The sequence below is a fragment of the Hyalella azteca genome, unplaced genomic scaffold (assembly GCF_000764305.2).
Source record: "Hyalella azteca isolate HAZT.00-mixed unplaced genomic scaffold, Hazt_2.0.2 contig5479, whole genome shotgun sequence".
Lineage (NCBI taxonomy): Eukaryota > Metazoa > Arthropoda > Malacostraca > Amphipoda > Hyalellidae > Hyalella > Hyalella azteca.
In genome coordinates, this window is record NW_025935668.1 from 35036 (window position 1) to 50751 (window position 15716).

The 15716-nt window shown below is 39.8% G+C and overlaps 1 protein-coding gene across 3 annotated transcripts; it reads left to right on the forward strand.

Moving 5' to 3' along the window:
- On the forward strand, positions 1-13430 carry LOC108682767 (ATP-binding cassette sub-family D member 3). Of its 3 annotated transcripts, none has more exons than XM_047880495.1 (15): positions 1-155; positions 872-941; positions 2774-2934; positions 3553-3622; positions 3928-4025; positions 4367-4547; positions 6015-6227; positions 6563-6632; positions 6874-6965; positions 7670-7844; positions 8898-9100; positions 9681-9782; positions 10300-10485; positions 11570-11731; positions 12073-13430. In XM_047880495.1, the coding sequence occupies exons 1-15, from the start codon at positions 40-42 to the stop codon at positions 12148-12150; spliced, it is 1977 nt and encodes a 658-aa protein (XP_047736451.1). In that variant the 5' UTR covers positions 1-39; the 3' UTR covers positions 12151-13430. The 3 variants fall into 3 exon arrangements, with proteins under 3 accessions (XP_047736451.1, XP_018027493.1, XP_047736452.1); XM_018172004.1 differs by having other exon boundaries at positions 10327-10485; XM_047880496.1 differs by lacking the exons at positions 1-155; positions 872-941; positions 2774-2934 and adding an exon at positions 2962-3008.
- Positions 13431-15716: the final 2286 nt, after the last annotated feature.

The window sequence follows — 15716 nt, forward strand, 5'->3', positions numbered from 1 at the left end:
GCCTGCAGGTAGGCTTGATCATTAGGTTTGGTTCCAACAATGGCTCAGGGTTTAAGTAAATTTTTACAGAATCAAAATGACACCAAGATATTTTGTCTCACATCTTGTACATCATTACTTATTTGGCTGAACTCGGCACTTTGGCTGAAATCTAGGTAAGTGAAGCATGCAAAACTGCAATTTCCATCTTGCATGAAATTTGGGTTTCAGAAGCTGTTAGCTACTTGAATGCAGTACATCATTTTCTCGGACAAAGTTTACAAAACCATAAAAAATTATATCCAGTTCAATGAAACGAAGTTTGCCAATTTAATATATTTCTGGCTTGGTCTGTTTCAAGTGTTGGTTCAATTTGATATTGTTGTTACTAAAATTGAATAGGAAGACTTGACAGTGCATATATATCTATCTATCTGAAGGAATTATTTAGGTTAACCTGTCCTCAAGTTGAAAAAAATATAACTCAGCACTCACTGCAGTAAGTGACAGAGAGTGCATTTTCTTGTCGACAAAAACAAAGTCAGGGTTGGACAGACAGACGGACAGAGACATACAGACGGACGGACAAACGAACATGAAACATGATTTACCTACTACCAAAGCATAAGAATTTATCTTTATCTCATGGTGTAAAATGGCATTTTGTTGTTTGTGATAATGGCACTGATACATCAAGACATTTGCATCAAATTTGCAAGTAAAATATGTCAATTCATTTAATTTATCCATAAGAATGACTTACTGAAAAGATGAGTTGAAATATAGAAAATTTTAAAGAGATGAAATTGTTTATTTTAGACTATACTCCTTGTTTTAAACCTATTTATTTGCATTATTCTGAAGCATATTTTAATCTATCTCGATTTCTTAGATCTAAATCAAAAAAGAAGTTGGAGCTTGTAATTGGTCAAGAAAAGAATGGCACCACAAATAAAATTCAGGTAAGAATAATATCATGAGTAAGTCTTGCTTTCAGTTTCTTTCAATCATCAACTCAATGTTTCATGAATATGCATTCATAATATTTTCATATTCAAGTACTAATGGTGCGTGATTGAAGTGACACAGCTAACTATAAATATTTTACCAAATTTGAAACATATTATATAGTACATTGTAAGTATTGGTATCTTAGAAAAACCCTATTTTATTAACCCTTCTTCTGATGTGCATTTGATAACTTTACTTCTTTATTACAAAACACCATACAAAGTCCCAAAGTAAAATTTGACTAATCTTCTTTCTTGTATTACTGTCAAGTGGGGTGATTTTGGCCACCATGAGTGACTTCGGCCAGCACTGCAACGGAAATGCGTGCCAGCAAAAAAATAAATAAGCGTTTTCCAAAGTGACTGGGGTGACTTTGGCCAACGTTTATTATTCTGTTTTTCTGCCATTTGTTTCTGTTGTAGTGCTGGCTGAGGTCACCCCTGGTAGCTGAAATCACCCTACTTGACGGTAGTCATATGAAGCGTTCAAAAAATTTCAATGGTTCTTATAAAATTACAAAATATCACTGTAGGTGGGCTCATATAACTGTATATTGCCATCTTTTTTCTATGAGAATCTACTGTAAATGAAGAATTTTGTGTTCTCCCTATTTTTAACTTAGAGTTTAGTAATTGGTAAAGAATAAGCTGTCAAATTGGGTGAATGTTGAGTGAAAAATTATATAGTCATGTGGACCATGAAATGGTGGCTTGCTTTTTGTATGAGTGAGGAGTGTTGGGCCTGGTGTCTCACACAAGAAAGTGAGGAGTGTTGGGCTGGTGTCTCAAGCAAGAATGTGAGGAGTGTTGGCCTGGTGTCTCACGCAAGAAAGTGAGGAGTGTTGGCCTGGTGTCTCTTGCAAGAAAGTGAGGAGTGTTGGCCTGGTGTCTCATGCAAGAAAGTGAGGAGTGTTGGCCCTGTCTCTTATANTCACGCAAGAAAGTGAGGAGTGTTGGCCTGGTGTCTCATGCAAGAAAGGCAGAAATTTTGCTCAATTGTTTGTTGGTGGCTATTAAAGAATCTACTTTCTTATCATTACCTTGGTAATTGTAAGAATTTCGATTAGGTATATAAGTACCAATATTTTGGTGGTGGGTAATATGTGTTCCATGAAATAGTTGATGTAAATAAAGTTTGAAAATATTTTGCCTATTACCAAACTAAATTGTTTGAGTCCTTGAAACATTGTTCAGGATCAGGAGCATGGTTTAGAGATTTTAAGGTTAAAATCATGTGTTATGAATGTAGAGCTTTGAAATTTTGAAGTTTCTACAAAAATATAAGAGGCCCATGGAATGTTGTGTCAATGGAAGTAATACTAATCAGTAAAGTGTTGCCTAGTGTCTCCAAATGTCACTTGACACTTAACATGAACCTTTATTGCCATTGCAACTAAATATCAAATTTAAATTATGTTCATTTCCATTCATGTTATGAAATATATGTATGACAAAAAGCATTACAATTAAAAAAAAACATAGCAATCAATAATGATGAAGAATAAAACCCTAGAATACTCTAATAAGAAATACACACAAAACATAAGTAAAGGAATTCTCAACCATCAAAAATCAAGAACCAGCAAAATCAAGAAATGCTGAAAACATTCAGTTGAAAATAATAATTGCTAAACATTCAATTGAAATATTCCAAATGGTTAAACTTTTGGACTATTTCAAACACATCAAAATTTTTATGTATATGACAGTTATTTGGCTCTATGCTAAATTTTCTATTAACATAACATGTAAAAGAATTGATCTTTCTCTTCTGTTGTGTTCAGGTTGATGGGAAATTCTTCAGCTCCCTCCGTAAACTGCTGCGTGTTCTGGTGCCCGGGCCTGTCAGTAAAGAGAGCGGCTACATGGCACTCATTGCGCTCATGCTCGTCTTGAGGAGCATTTGTGACATCTGGATGATCAATAATGGCACCCTCATTGAGAGGTTTGTGAGGCAGCTGCCATTGTCTTGAGCATTTGTGACATCTGGATGATCAATAATGGCACCCTCATTGAGAGGTTTGTGTGGCAGCTGCCATTGTCTTCACAAGTGAATGGCCCTTTCACTGTTATGTACTATGATTGGCTAATTTCTCCTGGTCAGATTTCATTCATTGTGGCTTATACATTCCCCAGCTTGACTTAAACCAGTGATGGAATTTTCTTCTAAATTCAATGAATTTTATTCAAATATCATACCTTCAGTTTTTATTTGTATCTAATTTGCTATCTTTCTGGGATGAAGTGGATTTGTTAAAATATATAGACTACCAAATTTTAATGGCAACAAAAGAGTTTTTTTTAACTGTTCCTCATTGTTATGTTTACCTTACTAAATAAATGTGCTAAACAATAACATGTAATGTGGGAAAAATTGACTGATGAATTTACAGTGAGGTTACTTTTTCACCATTATTACTTTCTAAAAATGTACATTCTACTGAATTAAATATTGAATTTTGAGTTTAGCTCACATATTTTTAAACAATGTTATTTTAGAATGTTGGTCAAATTGAGAATTTTAGTTTGATCTATATTAATTTATTAATGTTGATCTTTTCAGTGCCATCATATCGAAAAACCGCCAGACATTCATCAAGTACTTGGTTGACTTGTTCCTTGCCATGCCTACGGTGAGGAGATAATATGTGAAGTCTTAGGAGACTTATAATTACTTATAAAATACTTATAATTATCTATGGCACTATTTTGTGCAGTCTACTACGTGCCTGGATTAAAGAATCACTTTTCATCTCAACAAAACAGATGTACTTTCTTGCTCCAAATATATTGAATTTGCAACTTGCTTTAGTATTCATTGAGAAGCAATTTTTGTGCATGTTTGTGTTTTTGTTATGTTATTTATCATGTCTAGAAATGAGTTAATTAAAGATAATTTTATAATGCATGTTACTCCTCCCGCCGGACTTGCTTGCAGATTTCTCTGGTCAACAACCTCCTCAAGTTTGGGCTGAGCTCCTTGAAACTGAGATTTCGTGCTCGTCTCTCCAGCCATCTGTACATTAATTACCTCAAGTAATTGTGATCAGTTTTAAAAACCATTATACTCTCTGACAGGTATCTTGAGTTTAAGCTCTCATAAGCTTTCATTGCTCAAAGATTGAAGAAAAACAGTAAACATTAGCAGCAGATTGAAAGTTTTGAGCATAACCAATATTTCCCATAGTTTTTGTACATAGTCCAATGATTTGCAAAGATGCTAGAGTCAAATTGTTTGTTTATATATTATGTGGTGCTTCAATAAATAACACATGCTTCAAAAAATACATGCTTCGATATATTATAAAATATACCAATATATTCACGCTTCAATAAACATAAATATATTGGTATAAATTAAAGATGGTACATTTCAGAGGGTTCACATACTACAAAATGAACAACCTTGACAACCGCATCACCAATGCGGACCAGCTGCTGACGCAAGATGTGGACAAGTTCTGCGACTCAGTTGTGGACTTGTACTCTAACATCAGTAAACCCATCCTCGACATCGCCATTTATGTCCACAAACTCACTCAGACCATCGGGGCCCAGGTACTTGTGGGTGTAAACGCGGAGCAACTTCGTCCGTCATGGTGATGATCTACTGAGTAATATCATATTATCACTATTATCATCGTGCCAGGGAGAACATTTGAAACATAGAGCGTGTACACCGGCTCAATGAGAAACATGACTTACGGTAAGTTAATTAAGGGCCTGAGTACGAGATCTTGTGGTATCCACGATCCCGACAGATGCGTCCCAAACCAAAAGATGGCTTAACAGCCTCACCCTGAGTGTTTTAAGGCTCATGCTATGTCTTAATGCAACGACAGCTTGTTGTTGTAATTGCCCATCCTGGTAGTGGCGACTAGGGAGGGGGGGTGATAGGTGAATTTTTCCGGGCACTCGGTACCACTGGTAGTTCTACGACCATCACTAGCTCGCTGACCCGCCAGAACCATTTGATTGCATTACACAACACCTTGGACAAGCCAGGTACTCGTTTATCAACCAGAGTTGGATGAATGGCTGAGTTGACCATGAGCTGAGCTTCCCGGTAGAACTTGTCCTCAGTGGGACTCAAACCCGGGCACTGGGTGTGAGAGACAGAGTCTCTCACGACAGCTTGGTCGCCCTGACGTGGTGCATGTTGTTGTATAGTACAGTGAAATGCAACACAGTGCCTCAGCTACAGTGAAATGCAACACAGTGCCTCAGCTACAGTGAAATGCAACACAGTGCCTCAGCTACAGTGAAATACAATGAAACTGCCTTCCTTATCCAACCTCAACATCGCCAAGCTAAAACACTAGGCAGGATTCTGTAGGCATTACCATGAGGCAATTTCATATTCAAAAACCCTAGACGTCATTGAAGTGCAACCGTGCATATATCATCCACAAGTACAATAAATTGTTAAAATAATGAACAGTGTGGTTTGTTTGCTTGGGGACTAAAAACATTATTGATGATCTTTAATGTTCTGAAATTTTTTTGTTCAAGCATTGTTTATTCGTGTCCAAAAAGCTGAAAACTATTGAATGTGATTTTGATTTAATTCTTCGCTTATTGTTGTGGATTGGATAATATAGATTGAAAATTGTAAAATTAGGCATATGATGAATCATTCTTATTCACTTCACTCAAATTTTAATCTCTCAAATGTTTCCCTCGATGAACTTGTTGAGTGTCACCAATGTTTTGTGGCTTTCAAGTTGCATCAAACTCAATGCTTATGCCATCTATTTTGAGGCGGTCCGCCTTTACGTTGCCTGCATAATAGCTCAGGCAACCTTGCCTCTAAATTTTCTTACACTGTTAATTCTTGTTTTCTTATTTTTTTTTCTGCTGGCATATCCAGTGTTCTCCGGCTCAGTGCTAACCCTCTTAGGCGACCCTGTGTACTAATTTTCTTGTACTGTAATTCCTGTTTTTTTTCGGCAGGCCCTGGCAGTGATGCTGGCATATCTGGTGTTCTCCGGCTCAGTGCTAACCCTCCTTTGGTTGTTTGGACAGGCCCCTGCAGTGATGCTGGCATACCTAGTGTTCTCCGGCTCAGTGCTAACTCGCCTGCGCCGTCCGTTGTCGCGACTCACGGCGGAGGAGCAGCGGCTGGAGGGCGAGCTGCGCTACGTCAACTCGCGCCTCATCACCAACTGCGAGGAGATCGCCTTCTACAACGGCAACCGCAGGGAGAAGACTACCATTGACGCCGCTCTATCTAGACTTGTAAGATATTTTGAGATTATTCTTGTTCATATTTGAATACCCTAAAAGAGCTGCGTAGATATTTTGAGATTATTTTCGTTCCGCAAAGTTCATTCGTATTTCAAGCTGTGTTTCTTCCTGTACGGTATGCGTTTTCCGCCAGTTGAATAGTTTTACCAACGTTCTTCTTATCTTATGCACTCCAAGAAGTTACTTTGATAATGAGTGATTAATGCTATGAACTTTCATGAAGGTTAATATATAATTTTCAATTCATTACTTGTGAAATACTTTATTAAGATAGCGAATTTTGTTGCACCATCTTTTCAAACGCAAATATTCTTGAAACTTGGCAGATCGAGCATCTGCAGAGTGCAATCAGCTTCCGTTTCACCATGGGGTTTGTAGACAACATTATTGCGAAGTGTGAGTTTTTAACGCCATTTTGAAAATATTTTGTTACTAATTAATCAACAATAAATCTTCATCACAGCACGTTGCATTATAGTAATGTTCCATACCTAATTCTAGTACGTGTATCTGATGATTTGTCTTTATTGAAGTTTTTGTTTACGTTTTTCTGATGAAATAATTTGTCTTTATTGAAGTTTTTGTTTACGTGTTTCTGATGTAATAATTTGTCTTATTGAAGTTTTTGTTCGTGCAGACATGGCGACGTGCGTGGGATTCTGTGTTGTTTCTTACCCTTACCTGGTGAACTCCAGTCTCTCACAGGGCGACCACAAGCACAGGATGGAGGTTGGTTTATATTAAATGCGTTTTATTGTTGTATACTACTTAACATTTTAGTCCAATTGGTTTATATCAAATTTGTTTTATTGTTGTACACTACTTAACAATTTAGTCTAATTTGTCCGCTTAATGCCGCCTAATTAATTTCCCTACAAGCGCCTTAGGATACATGTGTATCTGAAGAATACTTTATAGGGTAACAAAGCAACCAAAGGCTACAAAACTACAGTGCTATAAGTTTATTTAGTTTTGACGTATTCGTAAACTGCTATTTTAATATTGGACTTGGCTCAGGATGATGTTGCCGCAACCAACACAAGCGTTGTCATCCAAATGAACTTCCCTTTGGTTTTTCTTTTGACTGTACTACTGAAAATGTACAGTTCTACTGCTACTTAGGTAGAGCTAACTTTTTATCTACGTTTATCTATGTTTGGCCACAGTTAACTACTACTTCAAGTAAAGAATTCTATTATCTAAATTTTAACATGTTGGTATTTCTACTACCAGAGCAACAGCACTGGAATGCGTGGCCGCAGTTTAACTAAAACATTAACTTAGTTGCGTCTTATCTAAGTGTTTTCCTGTGTGTAGGTTTACTACAATATTACAGCATGGTTTAAATTAATTATTCATTTACAAAGCTGTGTCTTATGTAAATTTGTACATGTTTGTACCTGTTCCTTATGCAAACGTGTACGTGTTGGTAGTTTTACTACAAGAGCGGCCGCATGCTGGTGAGGCTGGCCCAGGCTGTGGGCCGCGTGGTGCTGGCAGGGCGTGACCTCACAAAACTTGCGGGGTACACGGCGCGTGTAGAGGAGCTGCGCACCGTCCTCGCCGACCTCAACTCCGGCAACTACAGCAGGACCATGGTGGCCCAGGGTCTGTACCTTCTGGGCTCTTGACGGTGGTGGCACCTGTCTCTTATACACATCTAGATGTGTATAAGAGACAGGCACAGGGTCTGTACCTTCAGGGCTCTTGACGATGGTGGCACAAGGTCTGTACCTTCAGGGCTCTTGACGATGGTGGCTCAGGGTCTGTGCCTTCAGGGCTCTTGACGATGGTGGCACAAGGTCTGTACCTTCAGGGCTCTTGACGATGGTGGCACAGGGTCTGTACCTTCAGGGCTCTTGACGGTGGTGGCACAAGGTCTGTACCTTCAGGGCTCTTGACGATGGTGGCACAAGGTCTGTACCTTCAGGGCTCTTGACGGTGGTGGCACAAGGTCTGTACCTTCAGGGCTCTTGACGATGGTGGCCCAGGGTCTGTACCTTCAGGGCTCTTGACGGTGGTGGCACAGGGTCTGTACCTTCAGGGCTCTTGACGATGGTGGCCCAGGGTCTGTACCTTCAGGGCTCTTGACGGTGGTGGCACAGGGTCTGTACCTTCAGGGCTCTTGACGATGGTGGCCCAGGGTCTGTGCCTTCAGGGCTCTTGACGATGGTGGCCCAGGGTCTGTACCTACAGGGCTCTTGACGATGGTGGCCCAGGGTCTGTACCTTCAGGGCTCTTGACGATGGTGGCCCAGGGTCTGTACCTTCAGGGCTCTTGACGATGGTGGCCCAGGGTCTGCCCTCTCTTTTTTTTTATTGAACCGACTTAAACCTCAAACTTTCACGCACATTCTATTTTTTAAGTCCGCATCCTCCAACAAGCATGGTTATCTGATAAGTATCGAGAATGAAAAAGACTTCTCCTTCACGTAAAATGTTTCCTCAAATGTAAGACTAAATTGTTCAGTTACAACACGCAGAGTTTGGGTTTGTGATAGGCTAATGACTTGTTTCATCTTGCACTATTTATATTATTTTTGTCTAAACCATCTATAGGAGTTCTCGACGCTGCGCATCGCGATTACATTAATATTAATTTAATGTGCATATTAATTACATGCACAGTTCATGAAGGCTCATTGTATTGACTTGTGTGCAGGCAGCGTGAGCGGGGCTCTCGTAGGCCGCGGCAGCGTCGTGATAGCGGACAACCTCATCAAGTTTGACCGCGTGCCGCTGGCCACGCCCAACGGCGACGTGCTCATCGACGAGCTCTCCTTCGAGGTGCACTCGGGCGTCAACGTTCTTGTGTGCGGCCCCAACGGCTGCGGCAAGTCCTCCCTCTTCAGGATACTGGGCGAGGTTTGTGCAAACTTGCTTTATTTGGATTCAGCCGGTCATAAAAGAGTTCTATTAAATGATGTAGTTCTAGTCGTGAAGTTTTATAAAGTATTCAATTCTTATAATTTTTTTGCACTTGTTAGTTAGGTTTTCTGTGGTATTTTTACAGTTTTTATTTGTTCACACCTCGTGTACGAAAATCGCTGGTAAATATTGAGCAACTGGACACGGTCCTGGTGATTCAATCCTCGGTAGCCATTGGTTTGATGATTTAGAAATAATTTGTTGTTGGTCATTATTGCTCAAGGAATCTTTGAGTAAATTGGGTAACCCTCATTGCTTCTTAAAGCTCACGGCAAACCGAATTCACTAAAATCATTCTAACGGAACCAGCTTTATTGTGCCAATAATATTGTTGTTATACATCCGCTTTTAATTTTGTTTGTACATCATCCGACGTGATATAGATTACGTTTTAATGAAATGATAGAAAACCTTTTACTACTACTACTGTTCCTATTAAGTACTACTTGTAACAATATTGCTAATTCTACGCTATCAGTACTACATCTACATCATTCTAAGCAGTTTTCTGTTTCAGTTGTGGCCCGTTTTTGGAGGCACCGTGACGAAGCCCAGCGCAGGCAACCTCTTCTACATTCCGCAGCGTCCCTACATGACCATAGGCACTCTCCGCGACCAGGTCAGCATCTCTCATGTTTATTTCGTTTCTTCTTACTTACATCGCAGTCTCTGCACTTCGCTTTTGAGCTGACACTCTGGTATCTTAGTCAAAAATCCTAATTACTTACGACTCGAGAATTTGTTTCTGCCAATTTTTCTGACTTGTAGGGTACATTGCAGTGTTCTTGTGCTACTTGATGCTACGCTCCTCTTCTTTAGTTGTTCGATTCTTCTCGACTTCATTCTACTTGCCTATTTCAGATTCCTATCGTCTCGTCCCGAGTTTAATTAGTATCTCTAATTGGTTACATTTGCCTGTTACCAAATATACATGCCTCTTTACATCTACTTGATGTTTGAGTGCCAGGCATCACTGTAATGTTCAAGTGTCCAGCATCACTGTGATGTTCAAGTGTCCAGCATCACTGTGATGTTCAAGTGTCTAGCACCACTGCGATGTTTGAGCATGACTGTGATGTTTGAGTGTCGCTGTAATGTTCACGTGTCCAGCATCACTGTAATGTTCACGTGTCCAGTATCACTGTACTGTTCACGTGTCCCAGGTGATCTACCCCGACATCGAGAGCGTCGTGCCTGACGACGAGCTGCTGGAGCTGCTGGCGCGCGTGCAACTCACGCACATCGTGGAGCGCGAGGGCGGCTGGGACGCCGTCGCCGACTGGATGGACGTCCTCAGCGGCGGCGAGAAGCAGCGTATCGCTGTCAGTTCATCCTTTGTACCTTTATTATTATTCCTAATCAAATGAAACATTTATAACTGCTCTTCTTAGTCCTTTACAACTAATTTCAACACTTTTCAATGAACCAAACAACCACCAGTTGTTTGTGTGGTACAGATCGCTGGGATAATCGTTTTGTAAATTCCAATCATTCAACTGCTCGTATATAGTAAGGGTTTTTTCATAAGATCGTGAACATTTTCACGTGAACACGACAATGTGATACGGGCAATCCAGCTGCAGATGTTGCGTTCTTACAAGTATTATTAAATGCTAAGACTATAAATATTTTATCTGATCACAAGATTAGGTGATTCTGCCATGACCTTGTTTTGATGACCCTTAACTTACTCTAAATTCTTGTTACTCGAGGGGATTTAAAGCCTTAAGATGATGTACAGCATCAGTTGTTGGGTGTACAGATGATGTACAGCATCAGTTGTTGAGTGTACAAATGATGTACAGCATCAGTTGTTGAGTGTACAAATGATGTACAGCATCAGTTGTTGGGTGCACAGATGATGTACAGCATCAGTTGTTGGGTGCACAGATGATGTACAGCATCAGTTGTTGGGTGTACAGATGATGTACAGCATCAGTTGTTGGGTGTACAGATGATGTACAGCATCAGTTGTTGGGTGTACAGATGACACAGATGATGTACAACATCAGTTGTGCGCACAGATGGCGCGCGTGTTTAGATGATGTACATCAGTTGTTGGGTGCACAGATGATGTACAGCATCAGTTGTTGGGTGCACAGATGATGTACAGCATCAGTTGTTGGGTGCACAGATGATGTACATCAGTTGTTGGGTGTACAGATGATGTACAACATCAGTTGTTGGCACAGATGGCGCGCGTGTTCAGATGATGTACAGCATCAGTTGTGTGCACAGATGGCGCGCGTGTTCAGATGATGTACATCAGTTGTTGGGTGCACAGATGATGTACAGCATCAGTTGTTGGGTGTACAGATGATGTACAGCATCAGTTGTTGAGTGTACAGATGATGTACAGCATCAGTTGTTGGGTGTACAGATGATGTACATCAGTTGTGCGCACAGATGGCGCGCGTGTTCTACCACCGGCCGCAGTTCGCTATCCTGGACGAGTGCACGAGCGCCGTGAGCGTGGACGTGGAGGACGCCATGTACCGCCACTGCAGGCAGCTCGGCATCACGCTCTTCACCGTCAGCCACAGGAAGAGCCTCTGGAAACATCATCAGGTCCGTTAAACTACAGCAATGTCGCTAAACTCTGAAGCTCTGCTACATTGTCACTTTACTATGTAATATTATTCTCCTGTTGTCCGGATTTGTTTACACTCGGGAACGTTTTTAGAACGTTCCCCGGCAACGTTATTAGAACGTTCTAATAACGTTCTCCATAAGATAAAACATCAAGTTGTAAATGAGGAAGCTCACAAAGTTGAAACAAGTAATGCATTCAAACTAGGGCACAATAAATCAGATATTTTGTGCTACGAGGTCATTAACTTGACCGGAAGTTTATTCTATGCTAAGAGAAGGATATAAAAATCACAAGAGATTGCTTATTTCACGTGCAGTATTACTTCCACATGGACGGTCGTGGCTCGTACGAGTTTCGGCCCATCGAAGACGACACGCGCGAGTTTGGCTCCTGAAGAGTTTGGCTCCTGAAGAGTTTGGCTCCTGAAGAGTTTGGCTCTTGAAGAGTTTGGCTCCTGAAGAGTTTGGCTCCTGAAGAGTTTGGCTCCTGAAGAGTTTGGCTCCTGAAGAGTTTAGCTCTTGAAGAGTTTGTCTCCTGAAGAGTTTGGCTCCTGAAGAGTTTGGCTCCTGAAGAGTTTGGCTCCTGGAGAGTTTGGCTCCTGAAGAGCTTTACCCTCGAAGTCGCCTGCTTCTCCTCACTCTGTGATCGTGTCAGGTCTTATTGTGTTGAATGACTAGCTTTATTTAACGCTCTGTGGTCTGATCGTTGGGTTGTTTAATTGAGACTTCCAATATATGGGAAGAAATGTCTCTTCACTTTATTTAGTTCAGTCTTATTAATGTTCACAACACTTGGGTTCTCAACCGCAACGATGTGTAGTGAACTGCTCCGCATTGCTAGTAAATTGGTCGATTTTAATGCCTTCAGGTCCCTTCACCTTGCGAAGCTGTGCTTGGTAAGTTTGAATACAAATTATTGTCACAAGCGATGGATTTTATACAGACCATTAATTAGTTAATTATTCTTCTTTAGCGGTAATTGACTTCTCACATCGATTGCAGCTAATTATTATGGCAACTGTTCCATAAAACGATAATGATGATAATTAGCAAAATAGCACCACTGACATTACGGTAATCATTGGCTGTATTTAAATCCGTTTATTGCAATAAAGCTTTAGTTCAAATTTCTTCCAAATATAATCTAAAATTGTGGCTAACTATTTATATATAGTTTCTTCTATTTATATAGTTTCTATAGTTTCTTTCAGTGTCAGATAGAACGTTATGGCTAAACTTACAATTGACTATTTCTGATTATCGTCTATTTAATTTTAGAATTCAGTGTTCTTCTAAGAATGAAATAACTACGTCAAAATAATGCTTCAGGTTTTGTTTAAAAAAGTGTTGTTTTAAATAAATAGTTTTGCAGCTAAAGAGAAGAAGCTTCGTTGTTAATGAGTTTTAGATGAGCTCGTTAGGAAAGCTCAAATATTATTACTATTTTAAATGGGTAACTGAAATTCTTGTTGTGATAGTATCGCTTTATACAATATGGTGCCATATTTCATTAAGCATTCATGTACCTCATTAAATTGCTAGTATACACCGTGTAAAGTGATGGAAGTTTGTCTCGAAAAAGTGACAGTAAGAATTCGACTGAGCGACGACTCTCTTGGACCCCCCGTTATCATAAAATTTTTGTCATGCATAACATACGTCGTGGTTATTTTAATATTATCTACGTAGGCTCAATCTTAAGGCCCGTTTACACTACGGGACTGATTCGGAAGGATCGAGACTGGACTGAGACCAATAAGCCACATGGCTGGGCCTCAAAACTGGCGTGAGCGTTCAGACTACGCGCATGTGCTGGGATCAAGACTCACGACTATCGCAGTGCTGCCACTCTGCCGCGCGCGACATTTCAGTTACTCGTTTGCCTTTGGAGATGGATCGTGCTAACGAGTAACTTGAAGATTTTGGATTGAAGCCGAAAAAGATGGTTTGAATTCAAAAGTTTTCGGCTATCTATATACCTAATAGCAGTTATGAAACGCAAAACCTAACCACAACCGCGGTGTAAATGAATCCTCGGCACCTGCTCCAGATTTCAGGGTATCTTTCTTACCGTGTCGATGGCCCGGACTGCCTCAGTCTGGACTGAAAAAGCCAGTTTTTCAGTCGTCAGTCGCGCAGAGTCTCGTAGTGTGAACGGGCCTTTACAGTTCTCTGTACAGTTCTACATATAGTTTACAGTTCTCTGTACAGTTCTACGTATAGTTTACAGTTCTCTGTCCATTTCAGCCCTGCATAGTCAAGGCAGCCAAATTAATGACCAATCAGTAACGCTGGCGTTATCACAAATGTATTGAATCTATATGTTGTCTTCGTAATTTTTCACTGAAGAGTGTAATGTGAAATCTACAATAATGATTAACTAAAGGTATCGTGTTCAGATCAACCCCAGAATCAGTTGAATTTATTATATTTTACAGCTGTCATGAGCTCTGATTAGCGATCACGAATTTTATGTTGTAACAATAAGACAACTTATTTAAACTTGTATATTGTTACCGATTATATCTTAGCTAGACCATGTATAACATATACAATTTTACGTTGGGACCTAGGTTCTGTGTTTTATGTTTCAAATATATTTAAGTGTAACTTGGGGCGTACACAATAATTTTTGATGTTTATATACAGGCACACGCCTAAGCGCAAGAGATCTCTTTAACGGACTTAACACGGTGTAGGGGCTTATACTATGAAATTCTTTGATAATGTTATAAGAAATCGTGAATTACTTCTTGGAATTATTATTGTTTAGATTTAGGGTCGATGACCGATCAAAGTTTTTACCTCAGGTTTAGTTAGCGAGTGAGCGGCCGTCCGTGCGTGCCGAGCGCTCTAGTGAAGACATTATTGCCGTAAGGGAGATGATTGCTGTGTTCATGTACACTCTGAGGAATCTGTGGGACTTTGTTCAAATAGCGATACAATTTTTACCCTTCTTTGGGTCCTCCTGATCCAAATTGGCCCAACAGAAGGGGCGCATAGAAACACTTTCTACTCGCTGTAGAAAGTCTTTCACTATTTGGAAGATAGAAAGTCTTTATTAGAAAGTCTTTCACTATTTCACTTTCACTATTTGGACAATGTGACCCATGAATTAATGTGAGTGTACTGTGCTACTTCATGTACAATCTTGTGAAAACAAAACGTGCTTGTAACGCTACAGGTTGTCTTACTTCTACTAGAAGGGGATATTCTATGTCTATTTAATTATGTGTATGGTTTCAGTGTAATGAAAAATTTTTGTTATTTGTGGATTAATCTATTAAATTCTTTTACTGCGCAGTACCTCCTGTTAGCTGTTGTTACTGTTACGTTGTATCTCGACCTTTTACGTTACTAGCTCTATAAGGTTGCCATATGTTTTTCTATTTTCCATGCCTGTGGCGGTGAAAAGAGATTGTGGTATTTTGATAAGCAGGGTCCTGAATTCAAGGTATATATTTAATAGAGGACTGAGATAGTTAAGTTGAAAAACTCTCTCTTTATTGTATGGGCTCAAATGACGCTGTTTTATATTTCTTATGGACACATTAAATACTTGAGATTTCCAACAAGATATTTTTGTGCCTTTTATAAACTAATGATTGCTCGAATAGTTCATACGTTATGTCTTGTTAATGGTATTAATTGATCTATAAATGCTAAAGTTTTACTGTCTTGATTCATCAATTTCTATTACTTCACTCGAGAGACACGGTAGTTCCAATTATATTTCTCTGTTTCTGGCAATAATTGGATGATGTTCGATCATCCAACACTGTTGAAGAAAAGCTGTTCTTTTGCACATCAATATTTTCAATATATCAATATTTTCATTAATTTTTCTTATATCATTCACGAGTGCGCATTGTTAGGTGAAGGGTGGCCGCAAGGGGCGGGAGCCTGGCTCCTGTAGGGGAGCTGACAGTCCTCCGGTCCTGACGTCTTCCTAGTGCAGTGG

Coding starts and splice junctions, on each gene's coding strand:
- LOC108682767 (XM_047880495.1), top strand. CDS start 40: ATGGCTCAGGGTTTAAGTAAATTTTTACAGAATCAAAATGACACCAAG. Junction 4,026..4,366: donor CTGTACATTAATTACCTCAA/GTAATTGTGATC, acceptor GGTACATTTCAG/AGGGTTCACATACTACAAAA. Junction 6,228..6,562: donor ACGCCGCTCTATCTAGACTT/GTAAGATATTTT, acceptor GAAACTTGGCAG/ATCGAGCATCTGCAGAGTGC.